The following is a 19,345-nucleotide window of genomic DNA, read 5'->3' on the forward strand; positions in this document are numbered from 1 at the left end:
TCAGTGTAAATTCTGAAAATTCCTTCTATTCGGATACTTCCGGAAAAATTACGAATTTAAATAAAATGAAAAATATCTTAGTGTAGACTTTTAAATCATACGTGAATATTAGCAAACTTATATTTACTTTATTTATTATCTATATCACGACAGAAGATAACAGGAAACAGACTTGTGACAGAAAATGCAGGGGTGGCAGGGAGGGAGGGGGGGGGGGGGTTTAAGAACATATTTATCTTTATATTTGTAAATACATGTAAAACCGTGAAGGTAATGATTTGAACAAACTGATTTTTTTTTATTAAGGACCTGTATACATGTATATGACAATAGTAAGTTTATACTATAAATCTCTTTTTCTATTTGTTAAGCTGAAGAATATCATGGCATGTATGTACACATCAATCATATCCCCGAAATATATTTGTATGTTGAAGAGGTCTGTACATAGTGTTATACTTGATGAACAAAATAACTGATATGCTCTGTCCGTGGGTGTTCGGATGTTATTACTTGTTTGTACATGTAAATCACATTCTACGGCCGTTGTAACGAAGAATTTTGACCCAGGTTGAAAATTGACCCGGGGGTCATTTTTCCACGTTGAATATTGAGACCAAAATTGTTGAATAAAGACCCTAATCCGTTGAAAATTGACCCGCAACGTGGAATTTTGATCATGGAAACGGTTCAAAATTCAACACCAAAGAAGCGCAAATTGACGAATCAATGTTTTTAACTTGAGTTTATCCAATTTAAAATTATCTGTTTTTACTTATTTATTCTGTAGATTTACATGTTAACATGTTCTAACTGGGGGGGGGTTGTTAAATATGTAATAACTATTTTATTCATAATAAACTTTTCGCATATAATTGCTGTTTTGTGTGATATCCATATATTAAAAAAAATATGATTTAAAAAAATAATTGTATACATGGTTACACCTTAAACAATTAAATTCAGTAAAACTCCTTTAATTTTTAATTCGCTGAAGAAGTGTACAAATATAATTAATTTTAAAAAATTACAATACGTCATATTGTTTAATTTTGGTTTTACATTCACCCAGTAAATTGAAACTCTGATATTGTTCGTTGTGAATTTTCTGGGTGGGTATATATACACAATTTACAGTATGAGAAGTTTGACACCAGGGAAACTGTCAATATTTGATACAGCATAATTTACAAGAATGATGATATACACAGATTTTACCTTAATTAATATTGGATTAACCAAGTTGATAAAAATAAAACAACTTCTTAAAGTTTTAAAAACTTGTTATCTAATCTATTAAATTCAATTTATTTAATGTATTCATATATTTTACGGATGAAATGTTTTGTAATTGTGTTAGCTACATGACATATATAATCAGTCTCTGTATACTTCTGTGTTTTTTGGCGATATAGTCCAACCTTTTGACCCGATTACAACCGTTTTCTAGTGGATCATTTAAGATAAATGTAGGCAAACGGTTTAATGATTTTTTTTTTGGCATTAATTTGGCAGAGTTATTAACTACTTACAAGTTGCCAACCAATTGTAATATCAACACTAAAAGTTATAAACAATGGTTGTAATTTTTAATGCACAGTATACCCATATAAGATAAGACACTCGATTAATCACAACAATCATGGTTAACTGAGGCTGTGGAAACGTCTTTTGAATAAAATGACTATCATTTTCATGTCTCTGGGATAAATTTATACGATCGTGAACTCTAAATACAGGGCGACTTCAACTCTTTCGGAGTAAATTCCGGCGAAGTTACATGTACCGATCATAAAGCAAGTATTTCGCCAAAGTTGATGATCGAGACTATCAAGATGATTGTAAAACGAAAACGTTCTTCAATAAAGTCAGGTTTCTGGTTTCTTTAAAAAAAAAATCTTTTCAATGTGTTAAAAAAAACCAATTCAGTCGGCGGGATTTCATTGGGTCGGTCACGAAAGGGAAAACATAGATATTTTTAATTTTGGCCTAAGGACAATATATTTGTTAGACATATTTATCAGAGATTATGACAAGTTTAAACTTTAAATTCTGTCACACGGGGAATGAAAATCAGTTCTATGTCAAACAGTATTCTAGCCCAACTCGCCTGTTTCATTCCAAAGCAAACGGTCATCTTCTTAGCTTTATTTACGTATTGTGATAATAAATGGATATCATATTACCAGTCTCAAGATTAAATGATTAATCGGACATATCAACCTAAAAAGATACCAGCCACGTCCACATAGGTATCGGACAGTATGAAAATTTTAAAACTGAAACTTTCAAATATATGCATGATCAAACCGTATAGAGTAAGTTACAGTTTAAATCAAAACTCTGAGGTTGGGGTCAATTCTCAACAGGATCAATTGTCAACGTGTCGTGGTCACCAGAGTTTAGAAAAATCTTTCTCATAACGTTGAAAAATGACCCATGGTATAAATTTCACGATTTTGGTCTCAATTTTCAACGTTGAAAAATGACCCCCCGGGTCAATATTCAACGTTGAAAAAAGACCCCCGGGTCAATTTTCAACCCGGGTCAATATTCTTCGTTACACCGTAAAGTGTTCTGTTAACTAGATTCTAACCTGATTCTAGTAGTACAAAGATCAAAGACCAAAGTCATTTTTAAGAGAAAACATCTTCAAATGATTTTTTTTTATTGTTATAGACTACCTAGACCTTAGATCTAATTCTTGAAATACATGTGTAACGAAAAGAAAGGTCAGTTATCTCATTAAAGGCCATTTCGTGTCTTTAAGCAATTTGTGTAAATTTTCTGAGTTTATAAACAATTTTCTTTGATGTTTAGTGCAGGTATGAAGGTATCAAACATTGCAGGATAAAAAAAAATCATTACTCGTGTAAGGATAGTTTGAATCATTAATGGCGGGAAACCTGAGTTTATATTGATATACGTCATCTTTTACACGAAGAAACTGACAATAATGAAAAAAAAATCAGCAACACTTTAAAGTGAAAATATTTCTGGCAAATGAGACCCATGTCATTTTATTTTTCGATCACAGTTCTTCTAAATTAAACCCAATACAACTATACTTTAATCAGTTTCGTTTCTGAAGAATACAGTGTCATTGTATGTTCTTAAATTTCATGAGTCTGACTTCTAGTACCCAGGTTTATATTTGATTTTATACACTTACACTCACGTCAATAAAATAAGTTTGGACATAACTATGTGTTATAAAGTTAAATTGAAGTATACTTTATATCAAGAACAATACAATGCACCCCCCCCCCCATCCAAATTGGATTGGATCCGTTTCTTAAGGAAGTGTACAAAAATTTGCAGCGCATAAAATATTCGTTTACTAGTATGCCGACGAATAACTGTGACAACAAACCCATCACTCCCCTCTCCACCCTCCAACTCTAATTACCAAGTGAGAAAGAAATACCCTTTTACGCAAGGACCCTCAATTTATATATTTACCTAAAAATTTACCTAAAAAAATGAATACGTCATCTTCCCCTGTGTCCATTACCAAACAAACATTTGGTGATATGAGATACATATGCATGTTTTGCAATTGCAATGAATCAGAACAGCGTTTTGGTCCAAATATCGCTATTTGTTAGAATGTGTCGAAACGTTAACTAAGTAATGGGTACATGTTACATATAGTAATATAGTGACCCAGAGAATGATTAATTCTATTTAGAACGTTGACCACTACGTACCGACTTAGTGCTCAACTACAACTAGGAATTCTAGCAACTGAAATATTTGGCATTATGAAACTAGTATCATTACAAAACTCCAAAAACCATGCCTTCATACACGTGAATGGCCTGGGGTCCTTCTTAGGGTTGTGTTTGGGGGAGGGTTTGGGGGGAGTTGGTTAAGGTAATGTAACTTAAGGAAATGCTAGAAATTAATCAACTGATCTTGGATACGGCGTTAAAATAAATAATGGTTAGAATTTCTGCATGTCTAGTCGACCTCATCCCCCAAGAGCTCCCCCGGGTAGATACATAAATAGCCACATGTTTGGGGATATCTTTGTGAATTTGTTCTTGCTTCAACCATGATGTTCCTAGTGATCGCCGCCTCTCTCTTCGCTGTGTCCCAGGCCCAAGTGTTCGGAGGACTTGGTTGTCCCACCACCAACACTGTGGCCAACTTCAACCTGACCAGGGTAAGACTCTTATTTCGTGTCTTATAATTATTTTCTTATTGTTACAATTTTCTTCATTTGAAACACAAACCATGATTTCAAGACAAGAGTTTTAGAAAGTTGCACGCTGTTTTTAATCAAAATGCGCTGCCGCTTGTTACATGTTCATTGTTTGTCTTTGTTTTTATAGTATCTTGGAACATGGTATGAAATTTACAAATTTAAAGCCAATTTCGAGAACAATCAGAAATGTATCCAGGCCAACTATCAACTGAAAGCCGACGGACACATCCGAGTAAACAACACCGGAATTTCTATAAGGTACGTCTAATAAATTATCTATGTAGGTCCCTGACCAGACTATTGACCTATATTAATATATGCAGAACATGTATCCGACAGCTGGAATAACATTACATGAAACTATATGATATATTTCAAAATTGCCAACGTTGTCAAAATGAGTTCATCTTTTTCCTCTGTCTTGTGTATAGTGACGGAATGCCCAGTACGGCCATAGGAGACATCTACATTCCTGACGTCAACGACGGGTCCAAACTGAAGGTCAAATTCGCTTCCGGTAAGATTTTGCATGTACGCTAGAGATGTGCAAAATATAGCTACTGTCCTGAAGATAACTACAATTTGAAGTTTAAAACCAGTTTGAATATATTTTACTTTCAAATTTATAAAAGAATTTTAGGGGGCGTTTGAATAGTGATTATTTAAGCTAAAAAATTTGATTGCAATGAAGAAAAGAGATTTTTAATTTTTCTGAATTTGCAGTGTAAAACAATCACGCTTCTTTTCGAAATCAAATATTAACATCTTCTTTTTAAAAATCTTTTAAAAAAATCGATTGTATTCATAGAGCGACAGGCATTAAACGAATGATGAGATTCCATAACATATACATGTCTGCGACCCCTATTGACAAAATAAACTACAGAAAAATATACCATGATTTTGAGTAAATAGAATTTGAATTTTCTCATTAATGTCAATAAGTTTGAATCTTTTTTGTTACTGGAAAATTGTCGATATATCTATGATTCTTTAGATTTGATAACAGCAAATTGAAACTTGTGAAGTGAATAAATATGTATAGAATATAACTATGGACGAAACAGATGATATATGCATTTAACGAAATATAAAGACCAAACATGACCTCTCTACACTTGTACATAGGGCAAACCCCTAATTTATATATCCCTATGTGTATCACCAAGGAGAGCATTTTATTGTTTAGTTGCTCTATTGGTATATGCTATTTTCTAGAAGAGATATAGTTTTAAACTATCAAACAACTTGTTTTGTTAGATGTCATCAGTCAGGATTTTGTATTTTGCAGCTGCACCTTATGGAAACTACTGGGTTTTAGACACAGATTATGAACACTACACACTCATCTATTCCTGTACCAGCATTCTTGGAATCAGCCATTTTGAATTTGGGTGGATATTGGCGCGAACAAGAACCATTCCCGATGCAACGACCCAAAAACTGTTCGGTATCATGGAAAATTTCCATATCAACAGCCACCATTTTATGAAGACTGACCAAACCGGCTGTTAAATCCATTCCTTTGTTATGTCGTATTATCATCATCTTTGTGTACATGCTTTGACTGTTACTGCTATTTCTGTTGAGTGCTTTATGGTTATACTTGTTATTTTATATAAAATTATGAAAATAAGATAAAAGGTTTGTTGACTTTGTTCTTCTTGGGCCAAAAAATTGGGTTAGATCTAATTTGCACGGTACTTTTTAGATGTTACATATATATTAATTTATTTAAGAAGCTGGAACGAGAAGGCGATTAAGAAATTAAATGAAGTCTATTATTGCAACAAAGTGCGAAGTAAAAGTAAGTGTAAGAAAACAAGAAAAAGTTGTAAAACTGATCAATCTTTAAGAAAACAAAAACAACTTAATTAGGACTCACGACCAAAGTAACTGAATCAGATGTTCAGTTTTACGTAGTAAAATATTCAATGTATCAGCTCGATGCCGTTTAAACATAAATGACCAACTTGTATACAAATCTTGTGTGTTAGGATAATTTCGTACTTTTTTGGGGGGGGGGGGGGGGTGGGGGTGGTTAAACGCAGCACCACTAGGCTACCACACACTAGAACAACAATTTAGTCCAATTTTTGAACAATGCAGTACAGATAGGCAAACTTTTTCCTTTTTAGTGTCTGATATAAACCAAATGCAAAACGGTTCAGTTTCAGTAACAAGAATTAATGCAGTCTTGGAAATCGGCGTGGCACTTGTCATAGCAGTGTTTCTGGTTGATGATTTCTAAGGTGCCATGACACCCGCCGACACGCAGTACAGTTAAGGCGGTCAATAAAAATACGGGCAAATTTTTGTGATGAAAACACGTATACTTTAGTTAAACTGGCATGTCCTTTTTAAAATCAATAACAGTCACTCAAATGCAATATATTTCTAAAATATATATATAACAGTACAATATTTTATGTTCATAGTGGTCACGTGATATGGCAGTCGCATGGTACAAGCAGATGTATTTGTGGTTTTGAGGTCATTTAAAAAATTCAATATTGCAAGGGCATAATCATGCCAAAATTCACAACTGAATTATGAAATAACTTGATGTTATATCGTAGATTTTGAAAAACGGTGCGAACTTTTTAAGATAAGAATATTTGTTAGTAGAAACCGTAATTTATAATGCATATGTTGAATAATTTTGAAGGTCACGGGGTTAATTTCATTAAAAAATAATTAATTTGTAAGATTTTACAAGGATCGTAGAAGTTTTTAAGTTACATAGCATATTTCAAATTCACATGTAAAAGTTTGTCGGGATCAGGTAAGTGTATGCCCTTGCAATTAAGTGATTTATTTAGGTACTCAGATTTTAGATATACGATATTTTATACAAAACCGAGGTGGCTTCTTTATACGATGCATACTTTTAACAAAATGAAAATAAGACTATATAGGTAGCATTCTACTAATAATAATTTTAAACAAAATATTCATTTATACTTTTCCGTTAATGTATGACATTTATTTTTCTTCACTATAAAACTGCACGATAGCCTTCAATGATTTAACTTAATGCGTCATTTTGAAGCATATGACGTCATATTTTGTAGTACAGCGAGAAAGACATCTCGCTTATTTTTCAGTGTGTACGATATAACGGACATCAAAATTGTAAGTAATAGCAATTGTTGTTTTTAATTAAAAGATTAGTATAAGTTAATTTTACTAATAAATAGATTAATAAGTACTTTCGAGGTTTGTAATATACTGTGATGTCATAATGCACATTTCCCGTACTTTTTGTCTGAACGGAGTTTATTGACAGCCTTAACTGTGCTGCGCACACATGTTGTGACACGTGGCCCTGCATCCAATGGAGATGTCCTCACACTCACAGTTACACGACTTCCCCTCATTCCAGACGCTACAAGCCATGGCTACACTGGTCACTAGGGCTGTTATCACGATAACTACTAGGGCTAACCTGTGAAAGATTAAACGCACGTTATTGAAAATGAGGACAGTCATTATGCAGTAATGATAAAAAATAAAATCATTATAGCTGTTGGGTTCTCTTATTTATAATAATATTGGTTTAGGTCGAGTATCTATGAATACATATTGTACGCTTTTCCTTAAATTGCTTAGAAGTTTAATCGAATACATGTATTCCCATATATGTTGTCAATTTATCGTTTCAAAACGCCTTTCTTTGCATTTGAAGCAATGAAATAAACAAGCTTAGTTTTCTTTTAAAAAAATTAATACATGTTAAATAAAACGAAAAATTATGAAAACTTAAAATATGTAAATTGTTAATTGTAAATTTGGATGCTATAAATCAAATGAATTATTGAAACAATAGAATAACCTGATGACTCCTTTCCCCATTGTTATGGCTGTTTATTTTAAATACCTTGAAGAAATCTAGATAAGACACCAGAGACATGTACAAATAGAACAAAGAATCATGCTGAGAACTAAAGACGTCCGACCGTACATGCATCTATACGTACAACAGAATAATGGTATTATTCCTTCTATGGATTACTATGGATTACAGGAATTGCAAGAAAAGTTTATTTTGATATTCGGTATAAAATAAATACCAATCACCTTGACAATTTTTAGAACATCAACATTCATGCATGCATTGAAAGTGTCCATTGATAATGGGAATTGAGGCCTACATTGCTATAAACTACAAACTATTTTATATTTACTGGCTGGGAGTATTATAAAATATTATATAGTATTTGTATAAATAGAAAATTCAGTTGTCTTGAAAGTACCTTCAAAACAAATTCAATATTTGTAAAACTTGCATTGATTAATATTGAGATAATGAGGTGGGGGTAAGGTTATTGACATAAACATATATTAGTTTACACCATGATAATTCCCCATTAATATTTGAATTATGTAATCTTATTGAATGTTATGTATAATAATTTACATGTATAACATGCAAAGTAGATATTACATGTATACAAATGTTGTACGAGATAAACAACTGAAAAGAAAAAATATTAAAAGGAGTTGGGGACAAGCCTGATTGATATGACATGACTTAAGTTGTGGTTTATCGCGAAGTCTCGTTACAACTGAGAAATCTCGATGGGACGTTGAACATCACACAATCAATATAGAGGATGTATAATAATCAATGGTTTAAAAAAAAAGTATACGCATACAAAACACGCATGAAATATAAGTTTACTCTTATATAAAGCAAAAGAAAAAATACAAAAATTTTATTGTTATTAATCATGCAATATTCTTAAAATAAAAATCTAAGATCTAAAATTTTTCCAATTCCCCAAAAAGGAGACATAGATCTGATATATGTACACGTACATGTACATCATATAAAGGATATTTTGGGAATATGCATTTAGAATGTCATCTGTATAATGTGACCGTCTAGAGCTATAAAATACAATACCTTTTTATTCTATACAGTATTAGATTCTTTAAAAAAAAAATGATAATGTACACAGACATATTATATCAGTATCAAAACGTTTCGAGATGCTTTTACATGTACAAAAAAATGTAATATATTAAAAGTGATTTTGCGTCATATATTATACAAATATTGACTGGGGTTGAGGGCAACATTGATTATATTAGCCCCCGAGGGACGAAATATTGCCCGACGCGAAGCGGAGGGCAATATTTTCGTCCCAAGGGGGCTAATATAATCAATGTTGCCCGAAAACACAGTCAACATTTGTTTTGTTATATGAAGAAACAAACCAAAATTTAAGAAAGTAATTGAAAACAGATCGCCGTAATTTTCTCAGCTCAACAAAGAATTCACGAATTCAATTTTGTGCAAAGTTCATTTCCAAAATATCCTCAGCATAAAACGGTCACTGGTGATATTCCGCCGACCGGAAGAATTAAAATACAGATGTTCTACCTGATTTTACTTCACAGTGATTCGCAAATCCTTATATCCGTTATGATAGCAAACCGTCGCATTGCGCGTCCGTTGTTTACTTGCCTTGACTGACTGTCTATTATGACGTCACCTTGTTTTGGAGTCGCGAAGAGTTATTTACGTCATCGTTTACGAATCAACAAATCAGAGGCGATTATTTGAAATAGAGGGAATGTTCTCTAGATATTATTCCTAGCCAGTCAATATCAAAAAAATATTGACCGGTCAATATTTTTCGGACGAGCTAATATTACAGTTATTGACTATTTGTCTATATAGAGTTATATAGTGAGAATATACTACTGAATATAACAAAATGTTTTATCTTCTAACGTTATATTGGGTATGGCAGGATATATAAATTTCAAACATAGTACTTAGCAAAAATGAGTCGGCGGCGAATTTTTTTCATTTATAACACAGAAAATACATGTAAAGAAAAATTTTTAAAAAATGAGAGGAAAAAAATTATCTCCATTAAATACAAATATGAAAAAAACCCCAATGTGATTTAATTGGCAAATATTTAAATTGTCGATGACTCTCGTGATATTAACAAAATTGGTACCTGCCTACTCCCATCGAACGGCACGAGTTAATGTCCCTGAGAAGAGTTCTTTTGATAGAGAAGGTTAAAAACGTTGAGGTTATACAACGACGGTCCGAACTCCGATGTCTGTCTGCTTGTGGTTGACCATATCCATGAACTGGATCAAGGTAACAATTTTACAAAAAAGGATTTGTGTTATAATGCGAAAAAATGAGAAGCATTCAGAATTTAGAAATAGGCCTAAAACCCACCCCAAACATACTGATAATAACTGATGAAACAGTGCATACATGCAATGACAAACATATATGGCTAGAAATTAGTCCTGACTCTTGGCCTGTTATATATATATATATATACATAATCATGATAATAGAACCAGAAGTAAAAAATCCAAATGTTGCATCTCAAAACCCTTTATTCATTGCTTTGGTTCAAATAATTTCTTTCAACATAGTGAACATACCAGGGACATAATTATGTAATACTAGAATATATAGAGAGTATATAAACAACTGATAAATCCCTGAACATACTTAATTATCCTTTCTCAAATAATTTTTTACGATAAATTGGTTTATATGGTGATTTAATTGCAAAGATATTATTGATTAATATTTTTGAAAAGCATGCCTTGCTACATGTAATATTGGGTACATAAATGATAACTAAAAGTCATATTTTGTTCTCCATGCAATATGAATTTATTGAATAATCCACAATCTGAAACTTTAAAAACTTTTAATGACTGTATAAATAACTGTATTTGGATGACTTTGATTGATTATTGCCCAAGATTAATTACAATTGTTTAAAACTGATCTCTGATTTTCTAAACCTAAAATTCACAAATACTCTTATTGCTTAACAGACCAACTAAGGAATCATTAATATCTTATGTGTAACAAATGGAGAAACTTGTGCTGAGATCCTGCATCAAATGCCAGTCATTAAGGTTCTTCTCCTCACCTACTCAACTTTCTACTCATTGGGTCCACACAACCGCATCCTTGAGACAGAAGGCTGGCAGTGGCAAGGTTGGAGGCTGGAGGAGGATCAGACGTGGTCTGCTCTATGGAATCGGTGGTGCTACAGCCTCTGGTGGTATTCTGTATGCTATAGCAGATGAACCCCAAAGGCGCAAAGTACGGGTGCTTCTAGGAGGAATTAAAAGATTTTTTAGGTTAGAAATAAATCTACCAGGTAGATTTTGATTGTATACTAGCTGGTACATTTAGATGGGTTTTTGTGAAGGAAAATTTTAATGTTTTTCAATGAATTTAAAGTATTGGTATATATCAAAGTCTAAATGTAAAATATGCAATGGTGATTATAATTTTGTGGTAGAAATTTGAGTTGTTATACAATTTAACAATTTTAGCTTACAGGTACCTTGCAGCACATAATTTCAAACTATAAAATATATATATTATATAGTCACCAGGCAGTATCTATCTCATCAAAATGCTGTAAGAATATATGCTAATTAAACTCTAGGAAATTATTCCTTTACCATATAGTAATGTAGATAATATTTTATGATTTTCAGGTCACTTAAAATAGGAACACTGATTTCTCTTGATTACAAATATAACTTATGGGGCATAGCAGAAGACTCCGAAGAGTATAATGAATTAATAAAGCCTTGTCATAAGAGAGCGGCCGAGCGTCTACTTGAAGGATGTTTAGCAAATGGAGGCCTTTATGTAAAACTTGGACAAGGACTGGTGTCCATGAACCACATACTGCCCAGGGAATACCTGGAAACTCTGGTAGTTCTACAAGACAGAGCTCTTCCAAAGAAACCTCATGATGTGAGTTGCATATAGAGGATTAACAAATTTTGAACATCCTGTAACCCTTTGACTTAAGAATTAATTTGCTGCGCACATCTTCCAATTTTATAAGATTAACTTTTACATTCTCTCATTGTTTTGATCATATTAAACTAGTCAGACAAAACATAAAATTCCTCTAATAGATTTTCTATCTCTTTGTAAGAATTCATTTTTTTAAAAACTGTTTGTGAAGTGTCTGTGTCAGGAAAGAGATTTTTAATACTTTAAGTGGAGGAGTCAGACCTGATAGAGATAAAATTCTAATGAGATGAAACGTAGTACTGGTAGTCTGACATGAGCATGTTCTGAAAAAAGAAATAATTACTTCAAGTGGAGTGTCTGATATAATTTCAGATAGAGCAGCTATTTCAAGAGGACTTTGGAAAACAACCTCAGGAATTTTTCAAGAAATTTGAAGAGGAGCCAATAGCGGCTGCCAGTCTAGCTCAGGTTCACAGAGCAGAGACTCATGATGGACAGCAAGTGGCTGTCAAGGTTGGTTGATTAATCTTACCAAGCTTGAAACAAAATAAAAGGCTGATAGTAAACCAGTGTTGAAAATTATAGCAAAAGTGTTCCAAAAATGATTCAGTTACATTGTTTTCCCTTACATCAGTCATGAAGATAAGGAAAAAATAGATTTTTGTTTTTATTCTGGTAATTTGCCTTGTAGTATTTTTTTGTGACTATATGCTTTATTACATATATTTCACAGTACGGTACATTTAATATTTTGAACATGAGCACCATGACTTATAAACGAATTGAAAATGTGTAATATTCTGTGAAATACAGGTTCAGTACATAGACCTACAGGACCGGTTTGCTGGTGATGTCTGGACCTGTGAACAGCTGTTGAAGTTGATTGGTTGGATGCATCCAAAGTTTGCATTTGCCTGGGTTTTGCAGGTTATTAAGTTTTCAGTTAAAAATAAATTTTACAGTAATATAATTACTGGTTAAAAAGTTGGTAATTCAGTCTTATGCATGTATTTTTCTTTCCTACAGGACTTAAAAGATACCTTAGTTCAGGAGTTAGACTTTGTGAATGAAGGAAAAAATTCTGAGAGATGTCAGAGCGATTTAAGCCATCTTAAATATGTATATGTGCCAAAAGTTCACTGGGACAAGACCTCAACTGTACGTACAAATGATTTACAAATTTGGTTTATTGAAATTAAGGTTACCATTTTCTTCTCATCTGCTAATCTATTATAATTTCTGTCCATCCTTTTCTCTGCTTTGCTTTTGACCATCTTAATGTTTGGTCCATGATATCATCCTTTCACATCCATTCACCTCTATATATAGTGTCAGTAAAAGAAAACAAGTGTTTGATCTGTTGGATTTGTTATTTTCAGAGGGTGCTAACTGCAGAATTCATTGATGGGTGCAAGATTAGCAACAAAGATGCCATAAAAAAAATGGGGCTTTCATTGTATGATGTAAGTTATTGAAAGATATACCGGTACTTATAACTAGTACTGTAATTAATTAATGCTATAGGTTAGCAGCAATGTACCCCATCTTTCTCCTGAACTAAAATAACCAGAGATTAAACTACATGTATGTAAAGAATGCAGATCTGTGCATGATAAAGTGTAATTCATGAGTAGGTTGCCTTATACAAATGTGTGTACAAAATGATTCCAGAATTTTGTTTTCTGTAGGTTGACCAGAAGCTATGCCGGGCGTTTGCCGATCAGATTTTCCTGTCTGGCTTTGTACACGCAGATCCACATCCAGGAAATGGTAAAAAAGTGTTAACAAATATATTAGTCATCCATTATTCTAATTACAAAAGCTCACTTTCATTTTAATATGCCTTTGCTCTAATTATAAGAAATGTTAGTAAAACTTAGAACACAACTTACACAAGTGGAATTTTCCAGTATTGAGACATATTGTTGTCTTTAATGATGTTAAAAAAAATGTAGTAGTTTAATATTATTTTAATATACACACTCAACTGATATTTTTTCTTTCTTTTTTTTTTAGCAAGTTAAGAAAGCAGTGTTTCCTCTTTTTAATTGGGATGCTCAATTTTGACACTACCCTGTATTAAACAAAATATTACTCAAATTCTATAAGTGCCTTGAATTCTTTTTTGTATCCTTTACAGTGTTTATCAGAAAGGATGTGAAAGGTCAAGCCCAGCTAGTGTTATTGGACCATGGTCTGTACGACAAACTGACACAAGATGATAGACAGTCCCTGTGTAGTCTGTACAAGGCCATCGTACTCAACAAGGAAGACAACATGCAGAAATTCTCCAAGGCCCTAGGAGTGGATGGTAAATGATAGCTAGGGACAAAAAGGGCTGGACTATTTCAGATCAAATATCTTTGGGGTTTTCTTATGGGGGTAGGGGTGGATGGGTTTCTGTTTGAGAGTAGAGCGTAGTAGCACATACATGTATTGTAAAGTGATAATACAGGGATGGTTTTGGTTGGGTGGTCAAGTACAAAAGCCCCAAAACATTACTGACACATCACAGAGACTGCTGTCTCTATACATGTTATGGGTTTTGGATTACACATATTCTTAAATTTATTGTTTGTTTATATAATTGTAATACATGTATTCATGAAGAATCTGTAATACACTGTAAATGTGTAATACACGGTATATGACTATTTGATGTACCGGTACAATTGCAAGTTAAGCTCTTACTGATAAATAATGGTATGGTATTACATGTATATGGTAATTGTTGTAAATATTGTTAATGCAATGTCAGAGAAAATCTTTACTTTTTGTTATAAATATTTCTTGCTTTTGATATACTTTGATATACTATAATTGATGGATGAAGGGAAACCTTTAGCTTGAAAATCTTATTTTGGCACTACAAGGGAAATAACTTGGGTGAATAGGTTTAGCCAGTGACATACATGCAAATGTATTTTCCTATATTCAGTACAATATACAATGTATCTGCAATGTTTGAATATGATAATATATTCTTACTAAGTATATATTCATATGTATTTACCATTTATTTCTGCTTGTTAAAATATACCATATTTCATTTCAGATCATGGAAAAAATTAAACCACACTTTTACACATGATGAGGCGTACCATCCATCATAAACTAACTTCAATTCTGTTTACTTTTATTAGACTACCAGGTATTCTGTCTCCTCACCAAACAAGGTCGGGTGCAGTTTGACAAGGCCCCTCCTTTATTTCGACACAAAATTTTGTCCAAGAAGGAATATTACGAGCTCTCTCCCGAAGTCAAGGCTGAGTGGCTGGAGGATTACCATGCTCTGCATGAGCGAATCCGTCTAGTGTTAAGACAGATGCCTACTGGTCTTTTCTTTATTTTTAGGTATTAAACCATAAAAAAACTCTTCTTCCTGTATAATCCGTAAAATGCCAGATTGAAGTTAACTTACTGTATACAGCTTTAAATCTTTGCCATCTTTTTTAATTTAAAACTTTTGTTAATTCATGAATTACATCCCTTAAAATTTGAATTTTTTGAGTTTTGAACAACATGTATTTGAATTTAAAGACGTTTTTTAAAAAAAAATTTAAGTGCAGTATTATATTAACAAGTGTAATTAATGTACCATCTAAAATGGTAATTGCAATATAAGTAAAGTTGTATATAGTATTTTATATGTTGATTAAAATCACAATTTTAGTGTGTGTGGTTTTGCAATGCTGTAAATGTGGGATTAAAATTAAAAGATGTAGACTGTATTCATGGATATTTCCAAGTGCTGTTAATCAAAGGAATCCAAAATGAAAACAATTACCATATACAGGGAGATTATTTATACCTTAATTTACCGGTAGTGCTATTTAAATAAATAGCCTCGTGCAGAGTATACCATGTTTATAGTTTGTTAATTAATTTGTTTGTTTTAATTTTAACATATCATTTTAGTTTTTATGCTCATGCATGCAAATTAGTAAGCTACCTGGTATAGGTCTCATATCAAACCAGATTTACAGCAATGCAAATACGAAAAATTTTTCTCACTGGTATAATGAAATAAGCATTTTTTAAAAATAAGTTTTCATTAAAAGTTTCAGGTCTGCTTGGCGGAATTGCAGAGTTTATTTATTTTAATTAATTAGAGCAAGGACATTAAATTGGAAATTATAGTTCATGAATGATGGATTTCAATGCTGTATGTTTTAGATCACGATGTATTTTGTGAAATTCTGGTCCAGCGTCCTGTTAGTAGGTCGTCTACTTATTTGCCAAGTCACATGACCAAAGAAGATCTCAAACATATGCAATATATGGCACAGAAACATTTTGATAAAATCATGCAAGTCTTAAAAGATATGCCCAGGCCTATCATACTTATAATTAGGTTAGTTTTTACACTTGTCTGCTTCTGCAAATTTTGCCCCATTTTGCTGAATGCTTATTTCGTTATATGAAGAGAAATTTCACTTGCATTAAAAATCTGCCAGTTGTGTGTTGTTTCACATTTCTTTATGCTGCTTGATCTGTATTCTAGGTTATCTGAATTTGCTCATTTTAATTATATATAAAAGTAAAACATAATCTTTAAACTCTACCTAAGATATGAGAGCCAACATATTGTAAAATCCACAAATATAATGAATTTATAAGATTTACCATAAAAAAATTACTTTAAAAATATTTTATCCAATATGCTTTCAAACTATTATTGTTTATGTATTTTATCCAACATCCTATATTCCTAATATATCTTGAATATTTATAGGAATATGAACACCATCAGGGCAATTTGTCAAGAACATGGTAATCTCATAGACAGATATGGGATTATGGCAAAAAGGTAAATTTTAGATTCAGCTGCATTTTTACTTGTTGCCCTGGTATTTTTTTTAATAAAAACTTACTAAACAAAGAAATTTCAATTGGGTCCAACAATGGATTTTACTATGCAATTGAAAATAAACCGAACATATTATCAGACCACTGTTAAAACAATAGTACTGGTATACAGTTCTATGTATCAGATAGCAGATCAACTTGTTGTTTAGAGACACTTAAATGTTTTGGATTTATCAGCATTCTTTATTAGATGATTACATGTACATTAAAATGGTAACATTGATGTGTTCAGAAAAAATTTCACTAGGATATCACTGATTTATTTTTTTCAGTGCCATACGAGGGGCACGGAAATTTGGTATACAGGATATCTCTTGGACGGGGAGGATCAAGGCTTGGCTAGAGATGATGAATTATGATTTCCGCATAAAAGCTGAAAACTTCAAAATATGGATAGGGATTGTTTATTTGCGTATTCTTGTTTGGTTAGGGAGAGTGCCATCTTTAGAAGAAATTCGATCAGTCATAGAAAAGGAACAGAAAAGGTATGAGTTCAGCAATAGTCCAAAAAATATAGATAATTTAAATATTAAAGTAAAGATATAAGATAGTTCAATAAAAATGCTAGCTGCAATAATGTAGCCCTCTTCAATTTTTTATATCTGATGTTTACTGGAGAGATGCTTACTCTCCCCCCCCCCCCCCCAAAAAAAAAATCGGGAGAGGGCTACATTATTGCAGCTATAAAAATGTATTTAATATGTATATTTACATTTTAGGTTAAATCCAGTGTGAAACAACAATGTAGGAACAAACTGATAAGAGTTTATTTATTTTATTTTGTGAATTTGTGAATTATTATATTTGTACATATTTTAAGACTGCTGTACTATCGGTATATGACCGAGCTATTTTTAAACATTATGTACATGCATATGAATTTTTAATGATCCATGTTAAATCAGGGATAGAAATGACATGTTCTTGCATATCTTTGAAATGTCAGTAGACTGACAATTTCCAAAATTTTTTTAGTAGCACATGAAATGACTTAAGCCACAGGTCTATAATTATGCAAAATCCATTAACTTTAGCAAAAATTAATTTTTGAATGCTAGTACATTTTGTTCTCTTAAAAAAGAAAACTTTAAGTTTAGCTAGTAAAGTACTACAATAATTCTAAAAAGTTTTCCGATCAGGATATATTCTCTGTCGTTTATTTTTAATTTGAAAATTGTTTAAATGCCACAGAGGCATACTGGTACTGTACCAGTTATCGGCTAAGACCAGTTATCGGCTAAACTGAGAGTTCGGGTTTATAGCACGCGACTATCCGAGATTTTTCAATTCAGTCGTCTGTTTCGAATAAAGAAAAGTAAGTTTGCTTGAAAACTTTCTTAAATATGATTTAACCATGAGCTTGAACGATCATTGTTTACCGCTGATTTACATCTTTGCACTTTCAGCAGTGGGGGAAGTGGCGTAATAAGTTAAAACTAGATTATAGCATCTTTGTGATACGTTACCATATACCTTCTTTGATTTAAAATGATATCAATACATATTACATGTCCAAACAAAAGGAATTTATTAAACTCTAAGAGATTCATAGCGCAGTTGAACACCTGATTGCACAATATTGTGTATTGAAAAGTCAACGATTTTGTGTACTATCGTATGATAACAAACGAATACCTGGGTAATTTTATGAATTTTGTTAATGTATTATAACCCTTGCTACCTTTAGTCTGACCCAAAAAGGGCCATAATTCAAAGTACATTATGCAGAGTATCAAATCAAAATGTACAGGGATTTTACTATGTTATTATCGCAAAGCCGATAACTGATACAGTAAATTGTAAAACATGGCAAATTCGGGGCGTGCTAAAAAGCACTAAAACAATATGTTTTGAGTTCTTAACAATGATATAATCTAACAGATGGATAAACAAGGAAATCACCATTTAACGTATGTCAAGTTTTATCCAAAAATATCAAGAAACAAGGAAATACAAAAAGAAAACGTTAAATTTTAGCCAATAAGTGGTACAGTGCCAGTAAATTTGAATATAATATATATTTATTCAGAATGTTTGTTTGTTATACTTTGTGCATCTTTATTTATAAATAAATTTTATAAGAGTAAAACATGCATACACTTACTTTAACCATCTTTTATCATGTCAGGTAATAAAAGTGATCATATTAAAAACTTGTTATTTTTGTGATATCATAATAAGAGTTCACATGCTCACAAGCACATGCAAGCACTTGTATGTGTTATGAATATTAACAGTATTCCATTGTATGATAGTGGCCATATGATACACTTTACAAAACCGACATTATCACAGAAAAAAGTTCCAGTGTTACAGCATATGAAGCAGTCGGTGGATTGATTTTCATTGAAGTACTGATAATGAGTACATCTTAGTCATTTATGAAATATTGCATGGGTATGTAAAGTCATATCCACCATTTAAGATACCATGCTGTAAACATTACATTTGGCTATATATTCTAATATTTACATTTTCCAGTGTCT

The 19,345-nt window shown here is 32.2% G+C and overlaps 2 protein-coding genes across 3 annotated transcripts; both read left to right on the top strand.

Annotated features, from left to right (window-relative positions):
* The first annotated feature begins 4,010 nt into the window (after nt 1–4,010).
* LOC105343145 (apolipoprotein D) lies at nt 4,011–5,864 on the top strand. Its single transcript, XM_011450381.4, has 4 exons — nt 4,011–4,168; nt 4,338–4,468; nt 4,642–4,727; nt 5,502–5,864. Exons 1-4 carry the CDS (start codon nt 4,058–4,060, stop codon nt 5,723–5,725), a joined length of 552 nt encoding a protein of 183 aa, XP_011448683.2. The 5' UTR covers nt 4,011–4,057; the 3' UTR covers nt 5,726–5,864.
* A 4,347-nt stretch (nt 5,865–10,211) lies between these two features.
* On the top strand, nt 10,212–18,487 carry LOC105343146 (uncharacterized aarF domain-containing protein kinase 5). 2 transcript variants are annotated; one of them, XM_034462221.2, is made up of 13 exons: nt 10,212–10,337; nt 11,042–11,353; nt 11,720–11,984; nt 12,363–12,503; nt 12,804–12,917; nt 13,017–13,148; nt 13,370–13,453; nt 13,679–13,760; nt 14,131–14,301; nt 15,134–15,344; nt 16,726–16,800; nt 17,132–17,344; nt 17,579–18,487. In XM_034462221.2, the coding sequence occupies exons 2-13, from the start codon at nt 11,079–11,081 to the stop codon at nt 17,592–17,594; spliced, it is 1,779 nt and encodes a 592-aa protein (XP_034318112.1). In that variant the 5' UTR covers nt 10,212–10,337; nt 11,042–11,078; the 3' UTR covers nt 17,595–18,487. The 2 variants fall into 2 exon arrangements, with proteins under 2 accessions (XP_034318112.1, XP_065935592.1); XM_066079520.1 differs by lacking the exons at nt 16,726–16,800; nt 17,132–17,344; nt 17,579–18,487 and adding an exon at nt 16,167–16,331.
* The last annotated feature ends 858 nt before the right edge of the window (nt 18,488–19,345 follow it).

This window comes from Magallana gigas, chromosome 3 (genome assembly GCF_963853765.1).
Source record: "Magallana gigas chromosome 3, xbMagGiga1.1, whole genome shotgun sequence".
Lineage (NCBI taxonomy): Eukaryota > Metazoa > Mollusca > Bivalvia > Ostreida > Ostreidae > Magallana > Magallana gigas.

Bases quoted from the DNA above. Each gene is read 5' to 3' on its own strand.
- LOC105343146 (XM_034462221.2), top strand. From the start codon at position 11,079: ATGGAGAAACTTGTGCTGAGATCCTGCATCAAATGCCAGTCATTAAGG. The intron at 12,918-13,016 runs GTTATTAAGTTT...TCTTTCCTACAG, and splicing joins CATTTGCCTGGGTTTTGCAG to GACTTAAAAGATACCTTAGT. The intron at 13,149-13,369 runs GTACGTACAAAT...TGTTATTTTCAG, and splicing joins ACTGGGACAAGACCTCAACT to AGGGTGCTAACTGCAGAATT.
- LOC105343145 (XM_011450381.4), top strand. From the start codon at position 4,058: ATGATGTTCCTAGTGATCGCCGCCTCTCTCTTCGCTGTGTCCCAGGCC. The intron at 4,169-4,337 runs GTAAGACTCTTA...TTGTTTTTATAG, and splicing joins CCAACTTCAACCTGACCAGG to TATCTTGGAACATGGTATGA. The intron at 4,469-4,641 runs GTACGTCTAATA...TCTTGTGTATAG, and splicing joins AACACCGGAATTTCTATAAG to TGACGGAATGCCCAGTACGG.